At 44.0% G+C, this 11809-nt stretch overlaps 1 protein-coding gene and 1 long non-coding RNA gene across 3 annotated transcripts in view; one reads left to right on the top strand and one right to left on the bottom strand.

Annotated features, from left to right (window-relative positions):
• Window positions 1-1277: 1277 nt before the first annotated feature.
• Window positions 1278-11809, bottom strand: part of Olah (oleoyl-ACP hydrolase) — a 28781-nt gene continuing 18249 nt past the window's right edge. For both annotated transcript variants that reach the window (XM_059263587.1, XM_059263586.1), the window contains 5 exons: window positions 10449-10587; window positions 8102-8201; window positions 7356-7525; window positions 2248-2330; window positions 1278-1900 (listed from right to left, as the gene is read on the bottom strand). In XM_059263587.1, the coding sequence (XP_059119570.1) occupies window positions 1758-1900; window positions 2248-2330; window positions 7356-7525; window positions 8102-8201; window positions 10449-10587 (635 nt within the window). In that variant the 3' untranslated portion in view covers window positions 1278-1757. The remainder of the gene's footprint in view (window positions 1901-2247; window positions 2331-7355; window positions 7526-8101; window positions 8202-10448; window positions 10588-11809) is intronic.
• Window positions 7589-10942, top strand: LOC131911490 (uncharacterized). The gene is made up of 2 exons (XR_009379381.1): window positions 7589-7968; window positions 10570-10942. It is a non-coding gene; the product is annotated as an uncharacterized LOC131911490 (long non-coding RNA).

Genomic DNA, 11809 nt, shown 5'->3' with positions numbered 1-11809 from the left:
GGTGCTCATATGTGTGTGTTACACATGTGTTTGCATGCATGTGGAGGACAGAGAACAACCTTGGGTGTTTTTTCTAAGGCATGCTACTTACTTCCTGTGAGGGAGGGTCTCTCATCGGCTTGGAGCTCAGCAAGTACTCTAGACCGACTAGCCCCAGATACCTCTTACCTCTGTCTCCCCAGCAGTGGGATTACAGATGTGTTCCACCGTGCTTGGTGATCTGGGGCTTGAACTTGGGTCTTCATGCTTATGAGGCAAGCACTTAACTGACTGAGCCATCTTCCCAGCCCCAGTATTTGTTTGCTTGACTCAATCTGTTCTTCTACAATGAGTTAGTGTTACTGGGCAACAAGAAAAGTTTGTTCAGAATTAATAGCAGCTAGACTATTCCCAATGCTTTAGGAAGTGAAGCCAGGGGAGTCATGAGTTTAAGGACAGCCTGGGCTATGTGGTGATAACCTGTCTCTAAAAAGAAAAGCCTGAAACGGAAGGCAAGGGTGAGTGGGCTGGACAAACAAGAACAGTTCAGTTCCTTTGCTGCACCATGTAGCTTTGGACTCCCACGAATGTGGGCACTGTGGAATGGCTGGTAGACTTGCCTCCAGGCCACTTCCTGACTTCCTATGTGATATGGACAAATTACCTAACCAGGCTGTGGTTTAGCTGCCCGTGGAGAGGCTCTGAGTTCCAGCCAATCACTGCCAGGGCAGCAGGACCACAAGACACCTGGGGTTGTAAGCACCCTGAGGTCTTCCTATCACAGTGGACAGTAATTGTTTAGCATTGTATTTTGTTAAAGCAGCAATTATTCTTTCTTATGAAATAGCTCTAATGTATATTTCTAAAGATTAGATTAAACTTTGAGCCACAGCGTGGTATTGGAGATAATTTCCCTCTGTCAGTCACTCTTGCCATTAAATAGTACAAGAGGCTGCAGGTGTAACCCCGCCTGGAGGCTGCAGGTGTAACCCCACCTGGAGGCACTTGGCTGGAAAAACTTTGTATAAATGTCAATCACATTAGATTCTTTTTTTTTTTTTTAAGATTTATTTATTTATTATGTATACAGTATTCTGCCTGCATGTATCCTTGCAGGCCCAAAGAGGGAACCAGATTTCATTACAGATGGTTTTCAGCCACCATGTGGTTGCTGGGAATTGAACTCAGGACCTTTGGAAGAACAGCCAGTGCTCTTAACCTCTGAGCCATCTCTCCAGCCCTAATCACATTAGATTCTAATAAGAAGATAAAGGACTCCAGCAGAAGTTTTCTTCCTTTAACAATATTTTTATTTATCCTTTGAAATTCTCCTAAATGTATACATTATGTTTTGATCACATCCACCCCTCACTTGCCTTTCCAACGCCCCTGACGGACGGACGTCCTCCACCACGTACCCCTCCCAACTTCATACCCTCTTCTCATCTTCTTCTTTTCAAATAGCTCACTAAGTCCAATTAGTGCTGCCTGCATGTGCCACAAGTGTGTAGTGGCATTCACTGGAGCATGAGTAACATACTAGTGGCGACACCCCCCCCCAAAATACCCCCCTTCCCGCTGCACCTATCAACTACAATAGCTCCTTTGCCTCCCTGACTTTTAGCACTCATCTCTTCCCCAGATAAAGAAATGTTCTATGAAGACATTCATTAGTATGCATCTTTCCAGTCTCTGAAAACTAAAGAGCTCCATCTCCCTGACCCCACGATCACAGCTTGTGATCCGTTTGCACGCTGGCAAGACCGAAGAAAGCCCATCTAAAAACAATCAAGTGACGACAGCTCCAGACACTTGGTTATGTAGTTCTTGATGAATTTCTCGTTGCCAGGTTCCAACAGATAGAAGTGATCACCTGGCAGCGTGTGGACATCAATCTTCCCACTGGTGAGGTCTTTCCAGCCTAGGAAATATACAGAATTTCATTCAGCAATAGATGGCATCAGCCAGTGACAACAGAAGACGTACTTCCAGGTATTATTTCACCAAAAGCTGACACTCAGTGGTAGAGTTACATCCCGGGTCTCAGGTTCTGTGTATCCTGTATTGTTTAATCTCTTTAAGACCTATCAGTCATCAGTGGTGTGACCTGTATCTTAAATTTTGCAGGAGACCAACATCTCTTTGTTTACACCCAGCAAAACTTGGGCTGGTTTTTCTATCTGTTTCAGTGACTAGTACTTGACATTTGCTGAGAACCATCCAACGCCTATTTCAACAAATTTCCCAGAATTATAAAAGCAATTTCACCTTCTATGTCCTTTACCGTATCTTCGGATCCAAGAAAACACGTTATGTCCTGAGAAAGAAGGGCTTCTGAGGGTGTGTCGAAGCTGCAAAGTGAAAGAGCTCATTTGTCATTTTCATCCTTCGCATCCCAGTCTTTTCCTCTCCCTGACTTCACTGAAATGAAACAGGGTGTATAGCCTTGCTTCTTGTCCGTCTTCCACTAGTCCCCACAAGGAAGATGTTCACAGGGACCGTCTCTCCACTAGAGATGACCTGAGGTTCATGGGGGCCAGACTGTTTTCCAGTCATGAACTAAGCACTAGACTTGAATGTAACTTTTAGAAATCTATAGAGAAAAGGAGAATTCATTGGGCAGCCTTGTCAGTAGACTTGACACAGCTGGAGAAAGAATCAGTGAACTTGAAAATGGTCATTGGAAGTGATCCAAGGTGGGAAATCCTACAAAGAAAAGGCAGAACGCCTAGGAGATGTGGGACACATCGATAGACAGTCACATAACAAACTGGCTAATATGTGTGGAGTTGGGTGGTAGAAGGGGGGCTAGAACAACACTGGGGTCCAGGAAGGAGACTGAGAGCTGGGAGGGGTCATAGGCTTTGGTATCTCCCAGCTGATAGAGATCTCTGGGCTAACGGTCTGAACCTTGGTGATAGGAGATGGGAGAGGGCCGAGAGATGCTCTGTGGGCCTAGTTTTATGTATTTTAAGGAGTTGAGAGGTAAAGAGTGGTGAGGGCAGGGTAGATTTGGGAACAGGAAAGAAGGGAGACAGGAGAAGGTGCAAGAGGAGGCTAGAGAGTGCCTTTCGAATCTGGAGGAAGCTAACTGTGATGAGTAGCCAGCACGGTTTGATTCACTGAGGAAGAGGTGTGAATGTTGAGGGGACTTCTCATGTGGAACATCCCTATGGGTGAGTTTATGTTTGTGCTACTGAGGCTGCTCGGAGTGAAAAAATGCAACGGGGGTGAAGTTTATTGTATTTTCCTTGTCAAAGTGGCTTCTGGGGCTGTGGAGATGGCTCCGCACTTTCCCCTCTTTCAGTGGACCCAAGGGTTCATTTCCTAGCACCCAAGGGTAGTTGGAAATATGCCTGTAACTTCAGTTTCAGGGGATCCAAATGCCCTCTCCTGGTGTCCTCAGGTACTACATGCACATGACACATACATACAGGCAAAACACTCATACACATAAAATAAAATCTTTAAAGTGGTTTTGGATAAGAAATGGGCTAAACCTAAGCATGATTTCATTTAATCATCACAACCCCATGAGGTGTTGCTAGTATTTCACTGCATAAATGAAACCCAAACTATTAAATACACATGCTCAGAATCTCACAGCTGCTAAAAAACCTGGACAGAAAGTTTTGATCTTAAAGGATGGACTCTAAGGAAGACATGTTTATCCACTGAGTATGTTTTAATTATGACGGCAAGCTTTTTCATACATCATTTCATTGAATTTACATAACAATATGCATTTTTTCTTAATTAAAAAATTATTTGTGGCCAGGCGGTGGTGGCGCACATCTTTAATCCCAGCACTCGGGAGGCAGAGGCAGGCGGATCTCTGTGAGTTCAAGGCCAGCCTGGTCTCCAAAGCGAGTTCCAGGAATGGCACAAAGCTACACAGAGAAACCCTGTCTCAAAAAACCAAAAAAAAAAAAAAAAAAAAACCAAAAAAAAATTATTTGTGCCTGGGCATAATCCTACCAGTCAGGCTGCCAAGGCAGGGGGATAGCAAGTTCAAGACCCATCTGGCCTACAGAGAAAATTCATTGCTAGCCTGGGCTACATAGTAGGATCATATCTCAAAATTTCAGGAGCTGGAGAAGCATCACAGTAGTAGAACACCTACTTAGGCTGCACAAAGCCCTGGGTTCTGTACCTCCCAAATCAACGAAACCTTTTAAATTGACAAGTGTAACTGACACAATGTGATATTGTGATAACTAGGAAGAGTATAGTGATTAAGGGAAGCTATACACCATCTCACATGGTTACTTCTTTTGATGGTGTGAACATTTAGAAGCTGCAGTCCTATTAGCAACTCACCATGATGCCCAAAGGATCTCAAAATTGTATTCTCAACAACCGAAACCCTGCTCTGCCTAGTACCCCACCCCCCATTCTTCCCCTCTCTTCTGGCAAATGGTAACTTCCATTCTGCTCTCTATGTCTATCTGTTGACTTTTATAGATTCCATATATGTGAGGCTGTGTGGTGTTATCAGATGTATAATTTGTAAATATTTTCTCCAAATCTATATGTCTCTTTGTTGATTATTTTCTTTGCTCTTTTTTGAGATCATATAAAAAAAAAATTCATTAACTAGAGAAAGTCAGAAAATTTCCCTTTATATTTCCTTCCAGACGTTTTTTAGCATCAGATTTATGGTTGCCTTTAATTCATTTTGAATTACATATATATATAATTCATATGATGATTTTTGTACACATATAAACATACATTATATATTATTGTATGATGTGTGTGTAAAGTAAAAAAAAAAATCCAATTTCCTTCTTTTACATTGGATATCCAGTTTCTCAAAACTCTTTATTAATTAAAGAGACTGTCCTGGGCCAAAGATGGCTCAGGGGGCCAAGATGCTAGCCACCAAGACGCTTCCGGCAAGCTTCATTACCTGAGTTCAATTTCTGGGACGCACATGGTGGAAGGAAAGAACCAGCTCCCAAAAGCTGTCCTCTGACCTCCACTTGAACACTTTAGCATGTGCTACACTCAGCCCCCACACTCTAAATAAACGAAGAGAATGTCCTTTTCCCCAGAGTATATTCTTGGCATTTTACTAGTTAGCATAAGTACGTGACTGTATTTGTGAGCTCTCTAGTTCTATATGTTAGTTGGTATGTCTCCTATTACACCAGCACTATGCTGTTTCACTCCCTAAAGCTTAGTTTTCAGTTAATGCATTTTAAGAGAGTTTTTCTATTCTAAGGAAACGTTAGCATCTAGAGCTGACTCAAGTGCCCCTGCTCCTGGCCGCCTTTGCTATCCCCGCGAACGTCTCTTCTTACGTTACTGCTGGAACTGACGAATAAAAATGTCTAAATGAAGACAGCTGCACACCAACTGATCTTTTTGTGACAAGAACACTTTAAAACACTGCTCTTAGCGACCCTCAAGACTGCGACACATCGCTACCCACCGCAGCCGCCATTGCCACCGAGTTGTACGCAGATCTGAGCTGGTCTGGCCTGCTTCCTACACAGTTCAACATTTTTGGTCTTGATCCACCTCTCACCGATTTTTTTCAGACAGTGTAGGAAGGACCTAGTTTATTTATCCACATATGGATATTCAGTTGGTCAAAACTCAGATACCTGCCGCTGCGAGGATTCATTTCTAGCCCTCTTTCCATTCCAGGGGTCTGCATCTCTTTCTAAGTTGCTTGCTGTCCTATGGCTCTATAGTATGATTTGAAGTCAGGTGTGGTGACACCACTCGAATTGTTTGGATGTTTGTTTGTTTTTGTTCAGGATTGCTTTGGCAATTTGGTCTTTTGTGCTTCCATATGAATTTTAAGAATTTTTCCTCTATTCCTATGAGGACTATCATTAGATTGTTAATGGGCACTAAATTGATTTTTTTAGATTGTTACTGCTTACTAGCTCTTCAAAAATGTGTTCTCTCTTCTCTCTCTCTCTCTCTCTCTCTCTCTCTCTCTCTCTCTCTCATTCTGGCCTTTTTCAGAAACACAAAACAGCTTCTCCTGGTGAGATGATTAATCAGATAGAAATGGTGAGAAGAAGATGGACCTGGAGTATCTGTGGAGGTGGGTGGGGGATGGGGGGGTGACACTGTGAACTTTGTGGCAGACCAAAGATGGGTGATGAATGGAGAGGCAGAGAAAATGATGGAATTGTGGTGGTTCTCAAGATGACTGCCCAATTTTTATAACTGTCAACTTCCACTGGCAAGTAGCATGCCCCTACACACACACACATACATACACCACACACACTGTCCCAATGCTAGTTCTGGGCTTTGCAAAAGAAATAAATATGGCCGGGCAGTGGTGGCGCACGCCTTCAATCCCAGCACTCGGGAGGCAGAGCCAGGTGGATCTCAGTGAGTTCGAGGCCAACCTGGTCTACAGAGCGAGATTCAGGACAGGCATCAAAACTACACAGAGAAACCTTGTCTCGAAAAATACCAAAAAAATAAAAAATTTTTAAAAAAGAGAAACAAATATGCTTTTAAAGGTCCTAGCCTAGGGGAGCCAGGCCTAGCCAGACATGAGAATGCAGGAGGCTAAATGCTGACCCCAGAGTGATTTCTCTGGAGAAGTTAAGACTAGGAAGCCCTGCCCCCTAGTCTCAGGGGTCTCAGGAAGGATTTGGCTTTTTAACATTTCAGTCTGATCAGAAAAAACAAGCATGGAGACAAACGCCCTCCAAGAGAAGGGGATGGAGAGGTGATGTGGAGTTCTGCAATTCACTCACTGAACAGTGAACCTGGACAACTTCTGCTCCCTGCTCTGTGTCTTCCACACGTAAGTAGCCCATCCACTCTTGCTGATACCTAGACTGGGAATTGTAATAGTTTATTCAATACATTTTATTATGTGATAAAATATGTATGTCTAATCATAAATATTTTTAAAGAAAACATCTGCCTGTCATCTTTCACAGATACAATTTCTGTGCCCCAAATCCATTCTAAGCTAGTCAAAATATCACAGGAGGCCTCAGAAGAAACGAACACATTGCAACCTTTAGAATCTCATATACACAGTCTCTGTGAACTGCCAATCTATATTTTTCTTTTCTTTTTTGGGATGGGGTTTTGAGACAGGGTTTTACTGTGTAGCCCTGTTTGTTCTGGAACTCATTCTGTAGACCAGGCTAGCCCCCAACTCACAGAGATCCACCTGGCCCTGACTGTTGACTGTTGGGATTAAAGACATGCACCACCACCGTCTGGCTTATATTTTTCTATAAATATCAACACACACACACACACACACACACACACACACACACACACACACAGAGAGAGAGAGAGAGAGAGAGAGAGACAGAGAGACAGAGAGAGAGACAGAGAGAGAGAGAGAGAGAGAGAGAGAGAGAGAAGAAATTACTTACATGAAGTTTTTCAAAATGACAACATCTGCCTTCAGAATGGGAATGCACTGACTGAAAAAATCCTTGTCATCCATGAGATGCTTGGGGGTGCCTCCAAAATTCTGAAGGTAGTATTTGATTTGTTCTTCTGACAGTTTGTTAAGTTCAGGAACTTGAGGCCGGGATTTTGACTTGAAACATCAACAAACACAAGGCTGATCATTCATGAGACACGCTAGCCCCAAACTCAAGCCTGCCTCCTTAAATCAAGGAGGGAGAGGAAAGTGTCATAATAACCTTAGCATCAGAATGCCACCCCAATGGCATTCCCAATTTAGAATGCTAGGCCCGTTCCAGTCTGTACAGAGGAAGCAAAGAAGTTCGAAGTTGGCAAGGAGGGACCCGGAATCACGGACTAGCTTCAAAAGCCACAGCTGATCTAAAAGTTTGGCATCATTTTAAGATTCTTTCCCAGCACTGATTGGTTCCTCTCCTGAAAGGTGATTAAGTTCCCAACTCAGACAACGTGCTTAGGACGGGAAGCAGGGAAGGACAGCACCAGCTCAGAGGGGCAGAGACAATGAGCCAATACTCAGAAGCTGAAGTTCATTTTGGAGGGACCAAGAGAAATATGGTGAGAGATCACAGGTGTTTTCAATAGCACATGGTATCTGTGTCATCATCCCAAAGGCACACAACGACTCAGTCATCAGTACCCCATTTCCCTCTTCTTCATTCCCCCATCCAAAGAAAACCAGAACACTTACGTGGGGGGCGTATGCACTAGACACAAAGAAATGCAGCGGCTCCATTTTGTGTTTCTCCTTGAGGCGCAGTGCGGTCAGAAAAGCAATGTAGGATCCCAAACTAAACCAGGGAAGAGATCAATGTGATAGACGGGGGTGGGCAAACCTCACGGGGACCAGGTGTCATGAGCCCAGCGGTGACCGGGGGTCAGGCAAAAGCTAAGTGGCTGATAGCTGGTTTGTAAAAAGTGTATTACTGACGATGAATGTCAACACAGTAAGAGTTTCCGGGCTGAGAGACAGTTCAGCCAGGAGAGCGCGGGCCGCACATACGTGCTGACCCAAGTTCTGATCCCCGGAACCAATGTAAAAAGCTCAGGCCTGCTGCTCAGGCCTGAAATTTCCACAATGCAAAACTGAGGGACAAAAATAAGAAGACCCCTGAAAGATGGGGGGCCTGATAGCTTGGCGTATGTGGTGGCCAAGTTTCAGGCCATTGAGAGACCCCATCTTAAACAAAAGATGGGTGGTGACTAAGAGCCAACATCCAAGTTCATCCTCCGACTTTTTCATGTATTCCAAGCACATACACCCATCCATTCACACACACACACAAATGTGTACACACACACACACACACACACACACACACACACACACACACGGCACACACGGGTCGGGGCAGGGGACTTGCTCTCTCTTGAAACTGATGGTCAGGTATTTGGCTATAGTAGTGGGCAGTTGACTAACACAAGGAACGGCTTAATTTCTGTTTCCTTTCTCCACTAAAGCTGCATATTACTTTGTTCTTACGATATATATCAACAGTTCTCAAACTGTGCTCTGGGGGCACCTAGGGATTTCCAAGATCCTGTCTGTGCTGGCTAGTTTTATGTCAATTAGACACAAGCTAATGTCACCTGAGAAGAGGGAACCTTAATTAAGAAAATGCCTCCATAGGGCATTGATAGGGGAGGGCCCAGCCCATGGTGGGTGGTGCCTTCCCCGGACTGCTGGTGCTGGGTTCTACAAGAAAGCAGGCTGAGCAAGCCATGGGGGGAAGCCATGTAAGCAGTGCTCCTCCATGGCTTCTGTATCAGCTCCTGTCTCCAGGTTCCTGCCCTGTTTGAGTTCCTGGCCTGGCTACCTTCAGTGATGGACTGTAGTGTGGAAGTATGAGTGGAATAAACCTTTTCCTTCCCAAGTTGCTTTGGATATGGTGTTTTGTCACAGCAATAGTACCCTAAGACACCATTCGATGGCCTATGAAGTCCAAAGTATTTTCCGAACAATACTAACATGTTATCTGTAGCACCAGTGAGATGGCTCAGCAGATACCAGCACTTGCTACATAAGCCTGATGACCTAGTTTGATCTCTGGATCTCACGGTGGAAGGAAAGACACAACTCCTGAAGGTTGGCCTCTGACCTCCACATTCACACCACGGCACACGTGTCTTGCACTTACACACACTACAGTTCTTTGTGATCACTCTTCGTTTAAAATGTTTATCTGGCCGGGCAGTGGTGGCACACGCCTTTAATCCCAGCACTCGGGAGGCAGAGCCACGCGGATCTCTGTGAATTCGAGGCCAGCCTGGGCTACCGAGTGAGTTCCAGGAAAAGGCGCAAAGCTACACAGAGAAACCCTGTCTTGAAAAACCAAAAAAAAAAAAAAAGTTTATCTGCTTTTAATTATGTGTGTTCATGGGCATCTGTATTGGGGGTATGCTTGCATTAAGTGCAGGTGCCTATGGAGACCAGAGGCATCAGATTCCTAGGAGCTGGAGTTACAGGCAGTTGGGAACTGCCTCTTGGGAGTGGTGGGAACCCAAGTTAAGTCTGAAGCAAGAGCAATGTGCCCTGTTTACTACTGAGCAATCTCTCCAGCCTCGTGATCTCTATTCTTTTCATCCCCGTGGGTAAGAACTACTCCTTCCAGCTTCATGGAGGTGGAAACTAGTTTAGAAGCCTAAGAAATTTGCCCAAGGTCATGGCCGTGTAGCTTCGAGGGGGTCTGCAATTAGGTCTATGCCCTTGGGAAATAAACACTATTTCCATATTTTTTAATTTGAAAAGTAAATAGAAGCTTCTGGCAGATTCTTCATTTTAGGTGTTAATTCCTATACAAATTAGAGAACTGTAAAAGTTTTGATTGGCAATAATTACCCAACATTCTCTTTAACCAGGAGAAGAAGTTGTATCTCACAAAACACAAAGCACACACACACACACACACACACACACACACACACACACACACACTTGTGGTTAAAGAACCTCTCTAGGGCCGCGCATGCGATAAGCAAGTGCTCTGTTATGCCCATCCTAAATCCCACACATGCTGTGTACAACAAAATTTAAATACCTGTGGCCAAAAAATGCAAATGCTTTATCCTGGATGATGGGGAGCAGCGCAGACACAATTTCATCAGCTACCTGGTAGATGTCGCTTGCAAACGGTTCGTGAAGTCGAGTTTCTCTTCCAGCCAGCCTTACAGCGTGCACTGGAAGTTAAGAGACAAGTCACTTGCACACCAAGAAGACCCTGAGATGCTGTAACCAGATTAACACGGATGGATGAGATGCCTTGCCTTTGTAAAAGACCTTATGTTTACATGATGCAACTAATTTCAAAGAAGCAAATGATAGTGGTCAAACTCACCGTGATGGCTGTGAGGTCAAGCTTGGTTGGTACTTGATTGGATCTGGGGTTCCACTAAGAGACATACTTCTAATGAGCATGTGACAGTATTTCCTCTGTGGTTCCTGCCTGAATTCCTGTTTGGGTTCCTGCCCTGACGTTGCTCAACAATGGACTGTGATCAAGAAGTACAAGCTAAATAAAACCTTTTCTCCCCAGGTTGCTTTTGGTCATGGTCTTTATCACAGAAAGCAAACTGAACAGGCTCCATCTCAAATAAACGAGAGTACTTACAATGATGTCATTAAAATCCATTCATGCATGAATCAGGGGGTTTTCTTCTTCTAGTGAATGAACAAGTTGAGAGCTGAGGTAAGTATGGCTGGGGCCACAAGAACAGGATTCAGAAATTTTTTATTTTATTTTATTTTATTTTTGTGTGTGTGTGTGTGTGGTTTTTCCAAGACAGGGATTCTCTGTGTAGTCCCAGCTGTCCTGGAACTAGCTCTGTAGACCCGGCTGATCTCAAACTCACAGAGATCCGCTTGCCTCTGCCTTCCAAGTGCTGGGATCAAAGGCGTAGGCCACCACTGCCCAGAAGGATTTGAAATTCTTAAGGGGACAGAAAAAAGCTGGGGAGACAGTTCCAAGGAGACACCTTATAAAGAGAAATGTCTGAAGAAAGGGAACATTCTATAGACACATGAAAATACCAAAACATAAGGAGACTATAGAATCAGCAACCTGCACAAACCAGGTGCCAATGTTTTCTCTAAGCTGCACTTCACTGTATCAACACAAGAGGGCACTAGCAAAGTACCACCCCATCCCCAGCCCTGATGCTTAGGAGGAAAATCCAACATCAGGGGCAAAACCTAACACAGAATACAGAAAAGGTAGATCAGACATCTCTGGCCAGTGAAAATATTTACTAAGGAACTCATGGAGGAGAAAAAACAATGCCCCCAAGTGAATTAACTCCAGTAAGGAATGAAAAAATTATCACTGTAATTTGAATGTTTAAAATGCTGACTAGAAAGAGACAAATAATTTCACAGATTGCCAGAAAAAAAAATTGAATAAAA

This window comes from Peromyscus eremicus, chromosome 5 (assembly GCF_949786415.1).
Source record: "Peromyscus eremicus chromosome 5, PerEre_H2_v1, whole genome shotgun sequence".
Classification (NCBI taxonomy): domain Eukaryota; kingdom Metazoa; phylum Chordata; class Mammalia; order Rodentia; family Cricetidae; genus Peromyscus; species Peromyscus eremicus.
Note: the sequence above shows the minus strand (reverse complement) of the source record. Positions and strands in the feature narration are given on the sequence as shown.